The sequence below is a fragment of the Pelodiscus sinensis genome, chromosome 3 (genome assembly GCF_049634645.1).
Source record: "Pelodiscus sinensis isolate JC-2024 chromosome 3, ASM4963464v1, whole genome shotgun sequence".
NCBI lineage: Eukaryota > Metazoa > Chordata > Testudines > Trionychidae > Pelodiscus > Pelodiscus sinensis.
Window position 1 is genome coordinate 4,200,087 of NC_134713.1, and position 23,102 is coordinate 4,223,188.

Genomic DNA, 23,102 nt, shown 5'->3' on the forward strand with positions numbered 1-23,102 from the left:
CTAGATGGGCATAACAAGTGGAGTTCTGCAGGGGTCTGTTTAATAAGGACACTTAAGGCTACGTCTATACTGCACTCTTCTTCCGCAAAAGCTTATGCAAATAAAGAGCAGAATAGAATAATGCCACGCTTCATTTGCATAATTCCTGAAAAAATTAGGGTTTTGCACAAAAAGGAGCCTTCTACATATTAATTATGCAAATGAAGCATGGCGATATTCTACTCCATGCTTCATTTGCATAAGCTTTTATGGAAGAAGGGTGCAGTACAGATGTAGCCTAAGGAAAGAACAATCAATTTCACATGTACAGAATGGAAAGTGACTGTCTAGGAAGGAGTACTGCAGGAAGAGATCTATGGATCATAGTGGACGACAAATTAAACATGAGTCAACAGTGTGACACTGTTGCAAAAAAAGCAAACATGATTCTGGGATGTATTAATAGGAGCAAGACACAAGAAATCATTCTTCTGCTCTACTCTGATTAGGCCCCAATTGGAGTATTGTGTCCAGTTCTAGGCACCCCATTTCAAGAAAGATGTGGAAAAATTGGAGAAGGTCCAGAGAAGAGCAACAAAAATGACGAAAGGTCTAGAAAACCTGAGCTATGAGGGAAGACAGAAAGAATTGGGCTTGTTTAGTTTAGAAAAGAGAAGACTAAGAGGGGTTTTCAAGTGTCTAAAAAGGTGTTACAAGGAGGAGGGAGAAAAATTGTTCTCCTTGGCCTCTGAGAATAGGACAAGAAGCAATGGGCTTAAATTGCAGCAAGGGAGGTTCAGGTTGGACATTTGGAAAAACTTCCTGCCTGTCAGTGTGGTGAAACACTGCAATAAATTGCCTAGGGAGATTGTGGAATTTCCATCACTGGAGATATTTTAAAGCAGGTTAGACAGACACCTGTCAGGGATGATCTAGACAGTGCTTGGTCCTGAAGTAAAGGCAGGGGACTGGACTCGATCTCTCAAAGTCCCTTGCAGTTCTAGGATTCTGTGATTCTATGTTTTACCTAATTCTAAATCTCCAAGGAGTCTTGTGTCAGCCACAGGACTGCGCATAGTCTGTTTAAGCAAAAACAAACACAGCTACCCATCTGAACCTAAATCTCCTGTGTTTGTAATGCTTGTTTTAGGGCAATTACAACTTAAGTACAATGTTTTTACCATTAACCTGCTTCTATGTACATAATCTTAACTCCAATTTAATATAGCTTTCATCTGTGAGTTTTTTATTACTTTTTATACATGAACATTAAACTCCAAGATAATAAAATGGTTTAATTCCTTCCTGTTTTAAGCAGAGAATGCAGCTAAATCTGAAACTGAGAACCATAACCAGAACTTCTATCCTATTTCTAAAAATAGTTCTACACAGTTTACTATACAGAAATCATGACATTTCATCTTAGAGAAAGCACACTGTATTTTATTTCCAAACTTATCCCATTAATACCAACAGAATGATTTGTGCAGAAGAAGTTAGGAGGAAAAGGAAATAGAAAATATAGGAGAGGCAGTAGCAAACACAATGTGGGGGAAAGAAAGAGATGATATGGGGGACATAGAAGGAAAAGAGGGAACACCCCTTTGAAGACAACTTAGGAAAAGTTATATCGTGTACAGAAGGAAAGGAAAAATATAGGTGAAAAGTAAGAGTTATAGGCTTATCAAATAATATTGAGGAATTTGTGATTTGATGAATTTCCCATATATTCTTTTAATAATCCATTCAATGCATTTTTGGTAGTATTCAACTGACTTATTAAATAGTATTGCTGAATATGTTATTTAGCTAATATCAGAGAAAAAACAATGAAAAAATATTTTAAGTTTATATTTTTCCTGCTATTTGATCATTCTTAAAAGTAATTTAATTTTTTAATACATTAAAAACACTTCAATACAAAAAACTGTTTCTGTCTCTGTGCTTGGATAAAGCCAAGTATATTCTGAGCATTTCTACAATATAAACAACAGGTGATTGGCAACCTTTGGGTGTGTCTAGACTACAGGGTTTTGTCAACAAAAGTGGACTTTTGTCGACAAAACTATACCTGCGTTTACACTGCCACTGAGTTCTGTCGACAGAACTCAGTTTTGTCGACAGCTATAAACCTCATTCTACGAGGAATAATGCCTTTTGTCAACAGAAGGCGTTATTGCGTCTATAATGTCATGTCGACACAGCGGCTTGCTTTGTCGTCAGAACTGGCTGTAGTCTAGATACTCTTTGTCGACAGACGCTTTGTCGACAGTATCTGTCGACCAAATTTCTGTCGACAAATGCCTGTAGTCTAGACGTACCCTTACAGTTTAACACAAATAGTATACAACTGCTTTATTTCTTTTGGCCTCAATTCAGCATGTTTCCATTGTTGTTGTTTTTTTTAAATGGACTACGCATGAACCAAAAGTTAGGCATATGCTTAAATATCTTTCTGGATTGGGGCCTTAAATTGCAGGGAAGAGCAATTTAAATTGCAGGGTTAGGGCAAGAGGTTGGAGAAACAGCTATTTTTTACCTTGACAGGTTGGTCCTTGTGCTAAAAGATGTGTCTCAAACTTTTCAAGCAATGACACTGAATGCATAGTACCAGATCAGACTGGGAGATAACGACCTGCCCTAAATACGAGGCAGCATATTGATGCTCTGTCCCAGAAGCCAAAGAGGGAGGGTTGGTCTACATTGAATATTTACATTGGCATAGTTACGTCTCTCATGGGTGTGAAAAATCTACCTCCCATAGACATGTACATGCCAACCTAGCCTCTCCATACAGAAAGTGCTGAATCAATGGACGAATTCTTCCACCAACCCAGCTACCAACTCCTGGAGAGGTGGATTAACTATAGTGACAGGAGAATGTGTCCCATCACCGTAGTGAGCGTTTACACTGAAGTATTTCAGAGGCACAGCTGAAAATGTGCTGCTGTAGTGCCTAAATTCAATCACAAGTATGATTAGATTGAGTCATTAGCTCCCTCTTGGGACCCTGTTCTTTTGAGAGAGGAACAAACTGTATTAGTCTATACCTAACACTATGTATATTGCCCAGTACATTTAGGTGAGGGTCAGACCAAAGCTATGCCCCCTCCCCCATTCCCACCATCCTGGGAGAAATGTACTACAATATGGAGCACACCATCTCGCCTATTCTGTTACGTGTGATATGGATCATCAACACAAGAGGCAAAGAAACTCTTATGCTGCTATGCTAACTAGGTCACAATTTAGACTATAATATAGTTTTCATTTACCATATAAGCACTTACTAATATCTGTAATAGCCCAGCATACTAACTTGCATACATTGTTAAGCCTGATCCTCAAATACAACAGTTGTATGCACATATGAGTCTAGAGAAGTCATATAGCTCTGGTGCTATAAACTGATAAAATGGAGAATCAGATCCTATTATATTTAAGGTAGCCCATTGACAGAGTTGGCAAATAGTGGGTGATTTATATATCATGGTCCAGAGTCTCACCTAATCTATTCTTGTAAGTAATGTCAATTGAGCTACCTGGATATAACTGAAAGTACAGTTGGGCTCCATTTGTCCTGCTGTAGTTCGGCACAACAGAATTTAAGCTTACATGGAAACAGTCAGCTTTTCCAATAAATTTTGTTTTCTGCGCATTTGTTACACTCACAGACTTTCCTAAATGTAGATCAAATTAATCCCAATAGTTTCTTTGATGATAAAATCGACTTAAACTATTGGCAAAATGGACCATATTTATCCCTGGGGTATTATATAGTACAGGCGACCCCCGACTTACGACCACCCAACATATGATCCCCCCCCCCCCGCATTTACGACCGCCTTGCTCCAGCCACCGCCTTGCCATCTTTCCCCAATACAGCCCCCAACTGGCTCTGGGAGCAGCTCGTACCTTCCCGCCGTCCCCCGGCACAGCCCCCAGCCGGCTCTGCGAGCAGCTCATGCCACAGATTACAACTCCCAGGAGGCAAAGCGGACAAGGAACAGAACCCCCATTTTTATCATTGCACCTAGGGAAAAAAAGGGTTCAACTTACTATAGCTCAACTTACAACAGTTCTCCAGGAACCAATTAGATTGTAAGTGTGAGGGTTGCCTGTAATATGAAATAAAAAATCCTGTGTCAATGTAATTCCTGGGTTTACTTCTCCTCCTGACAGTTTATTTTTAAAAATGCAAGGTTTGGGCCCTTATGTGCTAGATCACAGGAGGGCAATAAAATGGCTGCTCACCAGAGTTGGCCCCTGGCGGGCCACCGCCACTATATTGACCTGTGCTTCTGCAAGTACAGGTGATTGCCACTCCCACTGGCCACAGATCGCTGTTCCTGGACAATGGGAATGTGGGAAGCAGCGCGAACCAGGACACCACTTTTCAAAGTTCCCATTGGCCAGGAACAGCAATCCATGGCCAACGGGAACTGCAATCACCCATACCTGTGAAGGCATAGGAAAATACAGCAGCAGCCCACTAGGGACTAACCCTGGCAAAACAGCCAGTATTTTCCCACCACTGTGTTAGATACAAGTCTTCCAAAACCATCATCGCAAGCAACTATTAAACCTTGCATGCCAAAGCACTAACTTTCACTAGGTATAGTTATCCCCTTTTGTTTCACAATTTGGAATAAATCTTCAGAGCAACATATATAAATAATACTCTGAAAAAGGACCCTTTTGAATTTTTTATTTTATGAAGTTAGGGTATCTGCAGTATGAGTCTCCTTCAGACCTTATTTGCATTCAAGAGGCTGCCAGTTGGGTAAAGTTTGTACTCTTTAAGTAATGCTGTTTCCCAGCAACCTGTATTCTGTTGCCAGGGAGAAACTCCGTGGAGAGCTACCTCCGCAGTCCATAGAGGGTATGGCTTTGTGCTTCATGCCAGTGCACACATTTGAGTGTGAGAAGAATGCTAAGTAGTCTACATGAAACTCCAGGGACTGCAATGAGTGGCTGGGGGAGGGTTGTTTTTGGTTTTTTACATTTAGCTTGGTTTTGTCTTGTCAAGTACTTATTAATGAATGACGTAGCTCGTTGTAGGCATGTTGTATTTAAAGGTGATAAGGAAGTTAAAGTTTTTCAGCAATGCAGTGTTATCTTGAGAGCTGCATTTGCCTTCTGCAACATCTTCAAAAAGGTAAAGGCAAGAATGGGCTAAAGAATCGTTCCTTTTGCCAGTATCAGGCCAATTCTTAATAATTTTCACAGTTTCATTTTTGGTCTGATAATAATTATTTAACAGTTAGGTACAAATGCCAAAAGTTAAAAAAAACATATAAAAATGTAAAAGGGAGAGGATACATGACATGCAGATTTCTACTCCCATCACTATTTTCAAAGGAAAATATTGCATGCATAATCTAAAGAGACATTGCAACCACTCAAGAATGTCAGAAATCATCTCTTTCAAGAACTAAAAATAAGGAGCCACAGAAAAATATAAAGTCATTTCACCATGCTTGGTCAAACTATAATAAAAATGTAATAAACATACAGAAATCAATGGATCAAAAACGCACTGAGGGTCATTCTTTAAAAACAAGAGATACACACTTTCCTCTTCTGATGAGCTGGAAAGGAAAATTGAAACTTGAGAAATACAATACACAGAGTCTATCGACTTGGTATTAGTCAGACCTCCGAATTGTCCCTCCTGTGGGAATGTTCCTTCTTATTTACCTATATATAATAAACTTGAAACTACATTTGGGACATGGTTGTGAAGTTACTGTATGGTGATACAGTGTGTTAATTTTTCAGACCTGTCACATAGTCAACAGGATTTTTTTAATCATTGCTCACATTCCAAAAAAAAAAAATCTATCAGATGTATTCACGGACTTCATCCAATAATTCTATTATAAAATTTTACATTTTATATGATTCAGCAAATTCCCAGAACTGTTTATGCATTTTTACTGATGTTATGAAAAACCATTAAATGCATTCATATTTAATTCAGTAGTTCCACCAAAAAACTCACGTTTTTTATACAAATGTTAGAATTGCTATGTTGACACATTAAAAATTCCCCAAACTAACAAAATGGTATAAATCTTTACGTACTAGATAAATGATGGGCCAGATCCTGCTGTATACAGCATCCTCTTTGAAGGCCCAAAACTATAAAAGTCCTTATGGATAGCTGGAGATTGTCCTGACATGCAGGAATTTCCAAATGGCATAAAACCAGCATATCGAGCTCAACACCACACACACAACCTTTATAGGAAAGTATTGGAGATTTAATGGGCCTGGTCATTGTTCACTGAGTTCCAGTGCTCTCTGCCAGTGTAATAGTCCATATGCCATTACAAGCCAGTATAAATTAAAGTAGCTCTGAGGACTGAGCTACACTCAACTTTGCTTTCCTCCCTTTATACTTCAAAAGAGATATGAAATCAGTTTGCCCCTAAAGCCTATTAATGCAGAAAGAAAAGACATTAAATGAACTAAGTAAAAGGAAATGAATATGGCACTGTTAAATAAAATGATATTAGGAAAATTATGTCCTCTAAGGAATATCATTCCTGAGATATCTGGTTAAATTCTAGTGACAGATGTTGCCAAAAATCATTTGAATCTTCATCGCTTCTAAACATGCCATAAAGCAATGGCACAAAAGTCAAACTAACCTTTTAAAATGTAGTAGAATTTGGTTTTTTATTCACTTGCAAGTGATTTCCCTCTCAACATATATACTGTATTAGCTTACTGATTGGTTGTGTTTGAACTAATCTTTTTGTTGGCAACTGTAATAGGCATTACACAGGGGATTTGGATAGTCTGTCAGGTGCCCACATTTAGGCTTTCTGGATGTTCAGTTGCAGGCTTACTTGTAGTACTGCTCTCCTGTTTTCTGATTAGATGATCTATAAAATTTAAAAGGTCTCTTTCACATGAAGGGATTGACGAGATAATGCAACAAATGCCAATCTTCAAATATTAGCATTGAGCCAAATAAAAATACTACTATGTTTTACAACAGACAACAAAAAAAGTTTTTCAGCTCAACCAACCAACCAAGCTAATATACTGCATATTTTGAGATGGTAAAAGAAAGATTAATGGAAAAGGCAAATCCGTTACAGTAAGCAAGTAAAAATGCAAAACAAATTCCACTGTGTTTAAAAAGGTTAGTTATACTTTTATTACATTAATTTACCTTAACATGTTCACAGTCTATGAAGGTTCAACCGACTTTCATCAACATGTATAAAAGAATTTAACTAGCTATTGGAGGAATGACATTCCTAAGAAAACACAATTTTCCTAATATTTTCATTAAAAATTCCATATGAAATTAATTAAATCTAAGGAAATGAGTATGTTTTCCTTCTGCATTAATATAGAATAAGTATGTCCCAAAAGTTCACCTATGTGTACTAATGACATCAGAGGCAAAAGAGAGTAACCAAGTCCAGCCTCCGTCCCAAGCCAAATCCCTACTATTTGTGCCTGCTGACCCCACTCTTCTCCAGGACTCTTGCACAAGAGGGGGGTTTTGCACAAGAAGCGTTCTTCCTGGAAGAAAAAAAGCAGAAGAATAGCTCTTGTGCAAGAGGGGGGTTTTGTGTAAGAAGGAGCTATGTAGATGGCTCCTTTTGCACAAAAAGCGGCCGCTCATTAATTATGCAAATGAGGCTCAGTAATATTCCTCATTTGCATATTTCTTGTGCAAAACCAGCACAGTGTAGACATAGCCTAAGAGAACAATCTTCTAATACTATGGGGTTACACTAAGGATGAATACGGCCCAGTGGGTGCATACCTGGACACTTGTATTGTTGTTATTAATTTGTATTATAGTGCAGTTGAAACTCTCTAGTTCGGCACCCTCGAGACTTAACTGGTGCCAAACCAGAGAATTTGCTGAACCACGGGAGGTCAGTATTGTCTAGCAGCATAACCAACACTTCCACTGCTTACTAGGCTCTTAGAGGACTTTTAGGGGTAAATTAGAGCTAAATAACACAGAACAATGAGGGCCAGGATTGCTGGCTATAAACAAATTTTATGGGACCACGGGCAACTTGACCACCCTTGTGCTAAGTCTACCTAAAATCGTGCCAGACCACGGATGTTGCCTGACCAGAGAATGGCAGACTAGGGAGGTTCAACCTGTAGTGCCTAAAGACTGACCCGAATCAGAGCTCTCTTGTACCAGGTATTGTATTATAGGCAAGACTTGACTACACATCTAAGTTGCACCAGTTAAACTAATGGTGTGGAGGAGGAGGAGGTGGTGCATCTCCAGCAATGGTGGTAGAAGCAGTGTTTGTGCTGATAGGAGTCAAGGGAAGCCCGGGAGCCAGCGGGAGCACTGGGGAGTCAGGGTTTCCCTCGCCAGTACAGAATAGGTGTAGCAGCAAATACTTCACGCGGCCGCTACCCCAGCCCCCGGCGGCAGCATCCCACCCGCCCATGACCCCAACCCCTGGTGGCAGCAGCCTACCCACCCACCATGTGGCCGCAAACCCCAACAGCAGAAACCTGCCCGCAACGCAGCCTCAGCAGCAGCCGGAGCAGCCACGGCCACCAGAGCAGCGGTCCCCAAATGTGGTCCCAGGCGTGTCACATCCCAATCCCCACCTGCCACATGCCCCAGCTGTGGGAGCAGCCACACACTCACCTTAGAGGTCCAGCAGGAAGGTGAGTGCTGCTGCGAAAGAGGTGAGCGGGCTTATTTTTTTTGTGCACACAGCACAGGTGCACACCTTAGAGGGAACATTGACTAAGACTGAGATCGACCGTTAGAGACGCCATAAACGACCTGTCAATCACGATCTACTGATTGGCGTAGAAAGATTTATATCACAGAAACAAAGTCCAGAACTGAGACCACAAACAAAATGACGAGCTAAAAATTATTTTGAGCATTACTTACTGATCAGATTATTGGAGCAAGAGTTCCACATCCTACCATCTCACAAAATTTAAGACAAAATATATTTATAATTGGGGGGAGGTGTATATGTAGCGTCAATTAAAGTGTTAACACCTCCAATCTACTCGTATAAAGATTTGATATAACAACCAAAGATCATTGTAATAACTAAACTTTGATTAGTGAAGATAATACAAGTGATATTTAATTTTGCTACACGGCATGACAATACACTCTAACACATTTAAAAATGAATTTAGGTAGCTTACTATAGTGAAGAAAAACAGCAAAATGTTTATATGGTGTAAGTTCCAAGACTGAGAAAAATTACCGAAGATCAAATAAATTCAAGTTGATTACCAAAAAATGATACTTCATAGAAATTTACCAAGATTCCTATGAAAAAGATAGGAGAAACTTCAAAAATATATATCAATTACCGTATGATGATTTCATAATCTGTGCTGTTAGAAATCTGAAGCAGAATTCCTCTTTTGATTTCTGAATAACTTATGACAAAACAGAACCATGCTAAACATAACTAAAGCATCACCTATATCTTCAGGTCCTAGTGACCTCTGCAAACCAAACCATTTGCACATTGCTCTTGTAATATATTTTGTCAAATGAACATAAGAAGATAAGAATGGCCATACTGGGTCAGACTAAAGGTCCATCTAGCCCAGAAGCCTGTCTGCCGACAGTGGCCAGCACCAGGTGCCCCAGAGGGGCTGGACCGAAGACAACGATCAAGCAATTTGTCTCGTGCTATCCATCTCCAGCCTCTAACAAACAGAGGCCAGGGACACCATTTCTATCCCCTGGCTAATAGCCTTTTATGCACCTAACCTCCATGAAATTATCTAGCTTCTCTTTAAACTCTGTTATAGTCCTAGCCTTCACAGACTCCTCTGGGAAGGAGTTCCACAGGTTGACTATGCGCGGTGTGAAGAACTTTATTTTATTAGTTTTAAACCTGCTACCCATTAATTTCATTTGATGTCCTCTAGTTCTTCTATTATGGGAACTAATCAGTAACTTCTCTTTATTCACCCTCTCCGCACCACTCATGATTTTATATACCGCTATCATATCCCCCCGTCTCCTCTTTTCTAAACTGAAAAGTCCCTATCGCTTTAGCCTCTCTTCATATGGGACTCATTCCAAACCCCTAATCATTTTAGTTGCCCTTTTCTGAACCCTTTCCAAGGCCAAAATATCTTTGAAACTTATAATACAAATACATCTTTATATACTACATCTGGCTAATGTTACTTTAGAAAAATTAATAGAATATACTATACTGTTTAAAGTGCTGATCCTGTACGTTGCTGAGTTTAAGCACATTACAAGATCAGGCCCTAAATTAGTAATATCCTTAAAATAATATGAAAAACATAGTATACAGGTTCAGCTCATATCCATTCCACATAATGAATGGGCTAGGAGTTAAAGAGAAAGAAAACATGGATTAGAATATCATGTATTAATGAAGACCATTGGTAGGTGAATGGGGAGACAGAAAGACAGTGTCAAAATATAGAAAAATCAATCAAAAAACCAATACAACTCAGCTTGCAGGAGAACTTGATAAAATGTAACTTTCAATAAAAAAAACTAGATTCCCTTAAAATACTGAAAACTAGGCATTTTAAACTACCAGTTGTATTTTACACTCAGCTACCTCCATCCACATAAATGTGGCCCAAGTAAACTTTATACTAAATTTTAAAACTTAATTTGCACCTAATTCATCCACTTTTAATTTTTACAGTTCCCTGTAGGTATATAATTTCTAATTAAGCATATAGTTACCCAGGTGGACTGATTTAAATCACCAAATGGAAAGCCTTGATTTAAACCATTGATTTGAATCAACCTTTCCATTGATATATCAGTTATAAAAAGCAAAGTACATTCTCCTTAGTTAATATAATCATTAAAGCATGTTGATTTATAACTAAATAAATCCATTACACTAGACTTCGTAAATCTTTTTGCTACACAGAAGAACACATAACTACATTTATTTAAACAATTATATAGCTAAATATTTTCAGCTTATTAATTGTACATTTTTGTATATTAGAAAATGATGAATGATATATTGCTTATTTATTAGATAATTTACTTTTTGTACATATTTGCAGTAAGCTGCATTAATACCATGAATGGAATTTAATTACCACACAAAATACCATATAAAATTTATTTTTATTAACAAAACAACCTTATACATTTTAGATATTTAAACTTCTCGTATCTAAACATGTTTCACATGAGTAACTAAATTATTTATAAAACAGATGGATTAACTGTGGACAGCAAATTGATTATTTCAGGTCAGATTGGAAAAAACTTCCAAATATGCCTAAGTGAAAATGACTGGTGCTCAAGTTCCTATTCACTTAGGCTATCTTTCAAACTTTTAAAATTAATAAGCTCATCTCGCTCTCATTTTTATTAATAAACAAAGAAAAAGACAAGTTTTCCTGAGTTTTCAACTTCCCAACAATTTCTCAACTTTTTCTGAATTAGTCCAATAAAATAAATAAATAAATAAATAAAGGTTCTTTCTGTGCTTGCAGAGGAGGGTACCGCTCTCAAAAGCTGGTTTAGCACTTCAACTAACTCTGGTTCCAGGTTCTTAGCTAGTAAATTCCACCAGTTCAGTGGTGCGACTTATCAACAAACACATACATATTGCTTGACTGGTTCACCTTCAGCGCTGAAATATACTATGGTTGGTATGATTGATGGGTGATTATTAGATGCTTGTGCCATGTCACTTCAGTAGTTAGTCATCTACCACAGTACTCTGGGTTGAGAATATTGGCATGAAAATTAAACAGAGTAAAAGTGCTTGATCCATCCACTTCTTTTATCGCCTGGAATTTCAAGTATTTTTTTTCTTCAATGTCATGAAGTTCTTTCCAAATTTCAACAGCATCAGCAATACAGCAGTAATATTTTTGCAGTTTAGATAAACTATAGAAATAGATTTCAATATATTCAGCATATTTTCAACATATTTCCATAGTTCAATGATCTTCATAAATTATCATCAGACTAAGATAGTTCAATAATAAAATTACCAAATTAATGAATTCCACTGTACATCTTAGAAGAAAACTAGTTTTGGATCCTCCTGCTCTCTGCAGTGCAGCTGAAGCAAAATGTTCTGGAAGTTGAAATTGCAAAATACAACATTTTCCTTTATTCCTGAAGTTATACTTAACTCTCTGCCTGAAAGAAACATCAAATTAGCGCTGCACCTCTGTTATACTTCAGGGCTACGTCTACACTGGCCCCTTTTCCGAAAGGGGCATGCTAATTTTCAACTTCAGAATAGGGAAATCCGTGGGGGATTTAAATATCCCCCGCGGATTTAAATAAAGATGTCCGCCGCTTTTTTCCGGCTTGGGGAAAAGCCGGAAAAAAGCGCCTAGACTGGCCCGATCCTCCGGAATAAAGCCCTATTCCGGAGGATCTCTTATTCCGGCTTTATTCCGGAGGATCGGGCCAGTCTAGACGCTTTTTTCCGGCTTTTCCCCAAGCCGGAAAAAAGCGGCGGACATGTTTATTTAAATCCGCGGGGGATATTTAAATCCCCCGCGGATTTCCCTATTCTGAAGTTGAAAATTAGCATGCCCCTTTCGGAAAAGGGGCCAGTGTAGACGTAGCCCAGGTTCCTTTCATTCTCTTGATTTCTTCTCATCTTTTCTACTTTTGCAGCATTGTCCATGACAAAGCCATGCACGTGAATTTTTGTACAGTTTGTTATACTCTTACTGCTGCTGCTTTTAAATATTCTGTTATATGGGTATTCCCTGGTGTATCAACTGTTTCTGTAAAACAGACAACACCATCTTCTATTGTCACACATACATACATGTAATTGAATTATTGTGTACACTGCTCCACCCTTCAAGATTCTGATAAATGCATTTCCCCATCAACGTTATTTGCACACTATACAATTTCTTTTTTGTACACTGTATTCAGCAACGTTCCAGCATTGTCTGCTCTGCCAGATGCAGCATGGCTGGGTCACAATGACTTTACTTGTCAATGAAATGTTTGTTGCAAAAGAAGAATTTGTTGCATCATATTTACAGCAGTCTTAATCTATGGAATCATGTTGGAATTTGCTTAAACTCATATCTATAGCAGCATACAAAACATCTTATTCAAATGTTAATATTCATAAATCCTATATAAAACTTTACTGATTGATTAGATTAAAGGATACAAAAATTTCAGAAATCCAGCAGTAACAATGAAAATAATAGACAAATACCTCAAACATACCAATCACATTTTGAACACATTTTGTACTTCCTAAGTAATCCACTCAAAACAGAAATTTAAGATAATCTACGTTATCACTTATAAGCATAGTAAAACATCATAGATGATCCATGGTATGTTTACTAACCAGTTGAAAAAAGTTGTTCAGATTTTGAGAAACATTTTCTATAACATCATTTCATTTTAAGAACCAGGCCTCACATCTCTTAGTTGGACTGTTTACATTTGGCACATTCCTTTTTTAAATCCAGAGGTATAGGAATTTCTTTAAAGTATTCCTGAACAGGGTATTCTTTAGCACCTCAGTCATGGCAATTCCCCTTTCCTCCCCCAGCTTCCAGGTGTAAAAATCAATACTGGAGTCTGCACTCCGAAAAACATCATTCTTTCTTCCAACAGTGTCCTGCTCTGACACATGCATTGCTCCATTCTTGTGGCATACTCTGCTCCTGCTGCCTTATTACATAACTCCTTCATTCCCATCCTCCACTATCCCCAGAAAAACAAAACTAACAACAGTCCAAGACTTCTTCTTGTGTACCCACATCTTTTGCAGTTCAGTATTTGTTTAGAGACAGAGTGGAAATTGAAACCCTAATGGATTTATGTATGTTGTAGCTCTCCATACACATGCAAGGAAACAAAGCAAGGACATTTACTTGAAGTCTCCGGAGCCATCCACAAGCAAGGACTGGTAGGTACTGAGCAGATTAGTGTTTGTCAATAGCCTGCAGAGTAAATCTGCATAGTGCAGGGAACCACTCAAACTGAAAAAAGAGCCAATCAGAACTCATGTAGGGAGAAACTATAAAATAGGATTATGAGAACAACCAAATGGGATTAATGGATGGTCATGATGAATCATAGAATCATAGAACCGGAAGAAATCTCAGAAGGTCATCAAGTCCAGCCCCCTGCTCTAGGCAGGACCAATTCCAACTAAATCAACCCGGCCAGGGCTTTGTCAAGCCGAGACATAAACACCTCTAGGGATGGAGACTCCACTACTTCCCTAGGTAACCCATTCCAGTGCTTCACCACCCTCCTAGTGAAATAGTTTTTCCTAATATCCAACCTGGACCTCTCCCACCACAACTTGAGACCATTGCTCCTTGTTCTGCCATCTGTCACTACTGAGAACAGCCTCTCTCCATCCTCTTTGGAACCTCCCTTCAGGAAGTTGAAGGCTGCTATCAAATACCCCCTCACTCTTCGCTTCTGCAGACTAAACAGACCCAAGTCCTCAGCCTCTCCTCATAAGTCATATGCTCCAGCCCCCTAATCATTTTGGTTGCCCTCCGCTGGACCCTCTCCAATGCGTCCACATCCTTTTTGTAGTGGGGGCCCCAGAACTGGACACAATACTCCAGATGCAGCCTCACCAAAGCCGAATAAAGGGGAATGATGACATCTCTGGATCTGCTGGCAATGCTCCTCTTAATGCACCCCAATATGCCATTAGACTTCTTGGCTACAAGGGCACACTGTTGACTCATATCTAGCTTCTCATCCACTGTAACCCCCAGGTCCTTTTCTGCAGAACTACTACTTAACCGGTTGGTCCCCAGCTTGTAACTATGCTTGGGATTCTTCCGTCCCAAGTGCAGGACTCTACACTTGTCCTTGCTGAACCTCATCAGATTTCTTGTGGCCCAATCCTCCAATTTGTCTAAGTCATTCTGTACCCTATCTCTGCCCTTAAGCGTATCTACCTCTCCCCCCTGCTTAGTATCATCCGCAAACTTGCTGAAGGTGCAATCCATCCCCTCATCCAGATCATTAATAAAGATATTGAACAAAACTGGTCCTAGAACCGAACCTTGGGGCACTCCGCTAGAAACCGACCGCCATCCTGACATCGAGCCATTGATCACTACCCGCTGGGCCCGGCCTTCTAGCCATCTTTCTATCCATCTTACCGTCCATTTATCCAATGAAATACAAGGTGGCATCTCCTAAAGTCAGAGTCTGGGTTCCCGTATCTTTGATGACTTTGCAAGGTTCTTGTACCCAAAAGCACAGAACCTGGATGTCACACAGGATCAAACCTTTAATACAGTACATGACCTACTGTGTCACACTTATAAAGCTTGACCTTAAAAGTTAGAATCAGGGTGAAAGTATCATTCTTTATATAAAAAAGAAACCTTTAACTCAGATTACTCGATAGAGGTTAATTGAATCAGCATATTTTTTATTTAAATATTACACAAGATCATACATTTAGGCCTTCTCTTATTTTGTACTAAATTCAGATTTCATTTTAAAAATAAACCAGTTTTTTAAAAGAACAGAATATTATAATTCAAACAATAACATTTAAAAATCTGATTTAAAACAACAAAATCCAATTTACATTTTAAAAAGTCACTTTAAAAAAATTATCTATATTTATCCACTCTGCAGATACCAAGTTGACGCACAAAGAACAAGACCTTACAGTGGTAAATTAAATTATTGTACCCTGTAAAATGAGTAAATTTTACACAAGTGGCCCAAATTCTTCTGCTTATGGGATTACAGAGTGTAAACTGGGGCAAAATTTGACCTAGTGTATCTTTTGTCAAACTCCTTAGCACTGCATGCTTTGGCTTTGATCATTGAAACGTTTCCTCCCTTTAGTTCATGCATAATCTCCATAGTGCACCTTTGCATCAACTGGCTCATCTTTTGCCACAAACTCAAACAGAAGTGTCTTGTCTTCACCTTTAAGACACATCATGATTTAGCCCCACTCTAATCAAATATATCATCTTGACAAGCCATCAGCCCCTTCCATCGTTCTGCCAAAGATGTCAGTCTTTATAACCTATTAGTATGTTTCTCTCACAGCACATCCATGCTTTCTTCCACTCTGTTCCCCATCAAAATCCAGCTATTGATTTCTTCCTCCCTTAAGACTTACGTCTGCTGTCATACTGTACCTCCAAACTGCCAGCTGACAGTGGCTGAAACTACTGCTTATTATATAAAAGCATGCTTGTTTTACTGTTATCCAATTTCCCACCCTTCTGTATGTCTGTTTCATCCATCTCCCCATTGTATGTTGTCATATTATGACAATGGTAATCTGGGGCAGATGCTGTCTTTTAATATTCCCTTGTACAATGCTTAGCACAGTAGGATCATGCTCCTACCTTGGTGCCTTTAGATATTATACATATGTAGTGATAATGACAGTAAATGTAAGGTTTTCAGTCACCAAAAAGTATGACATGCAGCAAACAATACTGCTTGAGCCAAGACGATTAATTGTTCTGCTGGATAGATCTGATTTGCCTTCAAAGGCAAAGCAGGAAACATTCTTATTGTGAATTAATTTTTAAAGTAAAAAATATTTTCAGTTACTGAGAACACTGGTTTTCTTCCAAAGTTCTCAAAGCAGTTCCCAAACTTGAAGGATTTAGAAGAGCCAAATTCTGCAAGTAAATATTATTTATTTTCATTTTCAGGGGCCCAGAAAAACAGGGAGTCTGCACCACAGCCTGAAGCAGAAAAAAATATGGCTTTTTTAATTTAAAAAAAAATCAAAATTAGAGAGAGAAATTAGGTATGTTTGCTTTTGTAGCAGAATGCCAGCAGTTCCAGAAAACAGCCAATTATGATGTATTATTTCTGCTACAGTAGTGCATATGAACTTACAGCATAAATGAAACAAAAAGTCTTTTAATCTATGGCATTATGTTGGAATCTGCTTAAACTCGAATCCATTGCAACATATGAAATATCTTATTAAAATATTAATAGTCATAAAACCTTAAGAAAACTTTATTGTTGAGGATGAAACATCCTACCATGCTAAGCAAGTAACGGAGACAAATCTCTGCTCCTAGGTTTGTGAGAATGGACAAAAATGACAAATGGAAGGGCTGATATGGTGCAATAAGACAACAAGCAGCTACTACCAGAATAGCAGATATCTTAGCTCACCCCATGTGGAAAATTTCTCCATTTTCCATAGCAGGTATCTATGCCCTAGCATTGCTCCAATATGTCACTGACCCCATTTGCTTTTTTAGGGTCACACAAAGGATGGATTTGTCCCCACATTTCTAGTCTCACACTTCCATTCTCACAAACAAAATGCACTTTCACATTCTATCTAGTACAAATCCATTCTCCGACCCCTTGGCACCCATCTGGCCCCAACTGACACCAGTGCTGCCTTGCTCTGGTTGCCTGGGGCAGCATCTGTTTCCCACTGTCTAAGGCAGCAGTGGGCAATGTACGCCCTTGAGTAGGCCTTATGAGTGGCACTCCATTTCAGTGGGACACAAGACTGTCATATCCAAGATAGTAGAACTACCCTATCCTATGAAACTAACTGCACTTGCGTACCTAGAATTTGTGAGGTGTGCCAACTGAACTGTAACAGCACTTTGACTAGACGTAGCGGGAGTGCAAAGATCTCATAGTCAACATTGTGCTTAATCAGTACACGCCTGACTTCACATACCCTTGAACTAAGAGGAGTTAGTTTGTAACTGGAAAAGCTTAAAAAACAAAGTGTCTTGCAGAACCTTAAAGACTAAAAAAAACATGTAGATCAGTGGTTCCCAAACTTTTTGGCATCATGCCCCCCCTTTTTGATTTTTGAAAAACCCTCAACCCTCCCCCCTTCCAAATAGCAGCAAAACTTCTTGAGCAAAAAAAAAACCAAAAAACTGAACAGGGCATGGGGGAGGGAGAGGTCACCTTGCACCCCCCCCCCCTGGAATTTCTTTGCAGGGCATGGGGGAGGGAGAGACTAGGTTGCCTCACGCACACCCCTGGAATTTCTTCACCCCCCCCCCCCCCCCCCAGTTTGGGAACCCATGATGTAGATGCTACTGTGAGCTTTCCTGGGCACACTTGCTTTGCAAGCATGTCACTTTAGTAACACCAGTAAGAAAAAAAAAAACCTAGAAAGCTAGAAGCTAGCAGATTCCGTCCTGGGCAATGATAAACAAAATGTCTGGTGGGCCACACACCCTCCCCCCCCAATGGGCTGCAAGTTGCCCACCACCAGTCCAGGGCAGTCACCCCACACTCTGCAGTGGGGCTGGGTGCATGGGGCAGTGCAGCAAACAGCCCCCTCAGCCCAAGGGTATCCTGGGCTGGAGCCCCACCAAGTGCGCTGGCCAAGGGAGGTGACCCACACCAGGAGACCTTCCACACCTGCCCACTCCCAGCTCCTTCTCTGAGGCGGGGTCTCCCACTGCGCGTGCGCTCCGGCCCTCTCTTCGCGGCGCGCGCCCGCACTCCAGGCGGGCAAGGAGCAGAGCGCGCGCAGGAAGCGTCCCGAAAGGGGAGAGCGGCGCGCATGCGCCCCTGCCATCCCCAGGGAGAGCGGCGCGCATGCGCCCCTGCCATCCCCAGGGTGGGAGGGAGGCACTGTGCGCCTGCGCTGCGCTCACACCGAGGAAGGGGGGGGGTCAGCATGCACGGCGCATGTGCGAGAGCTCACGCGCCCCTGCTCCAGTCACACATCTCCCCCCCCTCCCCACCAGAAAGGGGCCTCGAGTGGGTTCGCTCGCCTCGGCACCAGGAGCCCGGGTTCGGGGTCCACCCCTACCTGAGACCCGGATGCTCTGGCTCCGGCCGGGCAGGGCCTCTCCTCGGCCGGGCAGCCTGGAGGCCGCGTCCCCCATGCCGAGCGGCGAGCCGCGCAGAGTGCGCAGGAGGCGGCGGGGCGCCGCGGTCATCGGCCCCGCGCGCGTGCGGAGTCCGTGAGCGGCCGGCGCGCGCTGGCCGTTGGTCTGGGGGCAGGGGCGCGTGCGGCGGGGCGAGAGACCCGCCCCCTGCCAACGGCTGCGCGCTTTGCACTAGGGGCGTCGCGCAGCCCGGCTTCCCTCAAAGCGCGGAGCGTGCGGCTGCCTGCTGGGGGGGGAACGTGCCCCCCCCTTCACTGTACCCGCTCTGGGGGGGGGGGGAGCGTGCACCCCCCGCACATACACACACCTGTGCCCCTGCTGGGGCATGTAAGTGCCCCCCACACACGCGCCTCTCTGCCCCCTGTGGGGCGTGTGAGCGCCCCCCCCCCCACACCTCTGCCTGCTCTGAGCTGTGAGCGACCCCTCCCCTACACACGGGGGGGGGGGGGTGAGTGCACCCCACACACGCCCCTCCTAGGGCTCTGCCTGCTCTGCGTGGGTAGACCCCCTCCACCATGCACACACTTGACTGACTTGGGCTCTGCAGACTGTCTCCATATATGCTGCCCTGAGTTCTGCCTACTCCTGGAGTCCATCTCCCTAGGCTCTGCATTCCCTAAGGACTGTGTATGCTTATCACATATATATATATACACACACTGCCTTAGGGTCTGCATATCCCTTTCTAGCTCACCCTGGGTTTTTCCCATCCTAGGATCTGTAAACCCCTAGGCTATGTCTAGACTGGCCAGTTTTTCTGGAAAATCAGCCGCTTTTCTGGAAAAACTTGCCAGTTGTCTACACTGGCTGCTTGAATTTCCACAAAAGCACTGACTTCCTACTGTAAGAAATCAGTGCTTCTTGCGGAAATACTACTCTGCTCCCAATCAGGCAAAAGTCCCCTTTGCACAAAGCTTTTGCGCGAAAGGGCCAGTGTAGACAGCTCAGATTTGTTTTCCGCAAAAAAGCCCTGATGGCGAAAATGGCGATCGGGGCTTTTTTGCAGAAAAGTGCGTCTAGATTGGCATGGACGCTTTTCCGCATAAAGTGCTTTTTCGGAAAAGCATCCGTGCCAGTCTAGATGCTCTGTTCTGAAAATGCTTTTAACAGAAAACTTTTCATAAACTGATTTCAAAAGATAGTCCACAATCCATGTATAGGTCCACACAGCAGAATTCAAAGTTACATAAAGAATATTGCAACAGTTAAAAGGGCTTAATAGAAAGATGATCAGAATGATTCAGGGTAAAACTTACATGAAGAGAGATTGAAAAGATTGGAATTGTTGACCTTAAGAGCTGAATGGGAGATAACTTTTCTTTTACAGTAGACTTCCAATAATCCAGCACCTGTGGGACCTAGGTGATGCCAGATTGTCAGATATGCCAGAGTATCAGGAGGTACTCCAGCGGGGGGCTGTGATGGGTCTGCCGGGACCCGCTCTGCATCTGGGGGGTGGACGGGGAACGGCGAGGGGCGAACCCTCCGTTGTTTTACAGGAAGGCGGAGGAAGCCCTGCACAGCCACCGAGAGTTTCCGGGAGGAGAGCAGGCTCCCTACCCCCCTTACGGCAGTAGTTATCGCCAAGCTGGGGGGTGAGGGGCAGCGCTGAGGGACCAACCTGGCAGCACCCCAGCTACTCTGCTCCGCCACTTCCCCAAGTCTGCCGCTCGTCAGTTTCAGCAGAGGCGGACTTGGGAAAGCGGCGGAGCAGAACAGCTGGGGTGCTGCCAGGTTGGTCCCTCAGCGCCGCCCCTCACCCCTCTGCTCGGCAGTAACTATTGTAATCTGGGGGGTGGGAAGCCTGCTCCCCTCACAGAAACTTGGCGACAGCGCGGTGCTGGGCACAGTTGGAACGGGGCAAGTTCAGGGACTTAGCTCTTGTGGCTGCGCGGGGCTTCCCCTGCCTTCCTACAAAACGGCAGAGGGTTTGCCCCTCGCCACGCCGTTCCCCACCCACCTCCCCGGCCGGACGCAGTGCGGGTCCCGGCAGACCCGTCACAGCGGTTATAATCTCTTTCCCCCTTTTCCCCTGCCCTTTCCCAGCCACGAGCGCCCATGGTGCTAACAGCAGCTCCAATTGTCCGGCTGGCCAACAAGGACTTAACAAGACTTTGAACTTTCTCACCCATTACCAAGACAGTTTCCCCAATTATCACCTGTAATACCATTAACTCACAAACATCCCACTCTCCCTACCTTTAATATCAGCAATTCACAGACACTTACCTTCCTTCCTCCCCCTTCCCACCCCCCCGCATTCCCCTTCTGTTCTGCAATGTGATTTGTCCTTTTCATATTTGTTCATTTTTTTTAATTGTATCCTTTGGTATATATGGTTGTGACTACTTTCTTCCACTATTTGATCTGAGGAAGTGGGTCTGGCCCACGAAAGCTCATCCCCTAATAAACCATCTTGTTAGTCTTTAAAGTGCTACATTGTCCTGCATTTTGCTTCAACTACCCCAGACTAACACGGCTACATTTCTATCACTATTCCAGGTTCCAGTTAGTGCTGGACTATCGGGAGTGCCAGATCACTGGATGCCGGACAACTGGAGTTTTACTGTACATACTTTTATAATTACTGGTTTAGAGAAAATGGATCAGAAGCTCTTGACTCAAGAACAAGGGAACAAGCAGTAAAATAGCAAATCAGAAGATAATATAAAGAAATATATTTTCACTCACCATATAAGTTGGAACTATTTGCCACCTGATTTTGTTAAAGCCAGGAATTTAGTAAGATTCATAGAGGGACTGAATATTTCTAGAAATATGAAGCATCTCTAGAATTAGATGATGCAAAAATAATCTGGAAAGGATAAGAACCTCATGCTTCACAACTATAACAATTGCTAACTCTTAGAAGTTCAGGTGAGATTTAAGGATGGGCTGGGGGATTATTCCATATCTGCATAATGTTGGATTCTAGCATCTGCCTCAAATATTGGGTGCAGACCACTCTTGCAGATACGATACTTCAGAAGATGGACCTTGGGTTTGATTCAGTCTGGCAATTCCTGTATTCCCAAGGAGAATGATGTGTACTTTGACTCATTCATTATTCATCAGTCGTAGGCAATTCTGCCTTTTCAGATCAATTTTCAAGGTACATCACATTTTGTATAATTTTATTAATCATGTAGGCTGACATGTTTAGCATTCCATGAAAATGAACATAGGATAAGAACTTAGAGAATTACATAGGTCGTAATAATGAACCAGTGTTCTCCTTCAGTGCGGTACAATAAATAAACTGATATTTTTTCAATGTAAATTACTGAGAATTAGAAGTGCTGAATAGCAAAGCAAGAATTTTATTTAAAACATACATACACCGAATTAAATATTTTCTCATCATTTGCTATATTTCCTTTGCTGACATTTCCTATCTTTTATTTGCCTTTTATTCAGTGAAGAAGCCCAAAAGATTGGTCAGAATTTTCAAACATATTTGCCATTGTGCTAATCAATATTGCCTCTTGGTTTCCTTGTGCTCACCTATCAATCTGTCTCTTGTCTTACACTAAGGGTACGTCTAGACTACATGCCTCTGGCGACAGACGCATGTAGATTAGGCTACCCGACAGAGTAAAATGAAGCGGCGATTTAAATAATCGCCGCTTCATTTAAATTTACATGGCTGCCGCGTTGAGCCGACACACAGCTGATCAGCTGTGTGTCGGCTCAGCACGATAGTCTGGACGCTCCCCTGCCAACATCAAAGGGAGTTGTCGACAACCCAGGTACGCCTCCTGGGATGAGGCATACCTGGGTTGTCGACAACTCCCTTTGATGTCGGCAGGGGAGCGTCCAGACTATCGCGCTGAGCCGACAAACAGCTGATCAGCTGTTTGTCGGCTCAACGCGGCAGCCATGTAAATTTAAATGAAGCGGCGATTATTTAAATCGCCGCTTCATTTTACTCTGTCGGGTAGCCTAATCTACATGCCTCTGTCGCCAGAGGCATGTAGTCTAGACGTACCCTAAGGCTATGTCTATACTGTAGCCTTCTTGCAGAAAAGCATATGCAAATGAAGTGCGGCGTGGAATATCACTGTGCTTCATTTGCATAAATAATGAGTAGCCACTTTTGCGCAAGAGGCTTTTGTGAAAAAAGGAGCTGTGTAGATGGCTCCTTTTTGCGCAAAAACCTCCTCTTGCACAAGAGCCATTCTTCCTCATTTTTTCAGGAAGAATGGCTCTTGCGCAAGAGGGGGTTTTTGCGCAAAAAGGAGCCGTCTACACAGCTCCTTTTTGCGCAAAAG

At 41.8% G+C, this 23,102-nt stretch overlaps 1 protein-coding gene across 3 annotated transcripts in view; it reads right to left on the reverse strand.

Annotated features, from left to right (window-relative positions):
- Window positions 1–18,988, reverse strand: part of MSRA (methionine sulfoxide reductase A) — a 419,965-nt gene extending 400,977 nt beyond the window's left edge. The window contains exon 1 of one of the 3 annotated variants that reach the window (XM_075923252.1): window positions 18,753–18,988. In XM_075923252.1, coding sequence (XP_075779367.1) covers window positions 18,753–18,882 — 130 coding nt within the window. In that variant the 5' untranslated portion in view covers window positions 18,883–18,988. Of the gene's footprint in view, window positions 1–18,355; window positions 18,531–18,752 lie in introns of those variants that run through there. The other 2 variants (XM_075923251.1, XM_075923250.1) reach the window with 2 other exon arrangements.
- Window positions 18,989–23,102: the final 4,114 nt, after the last annotated feature.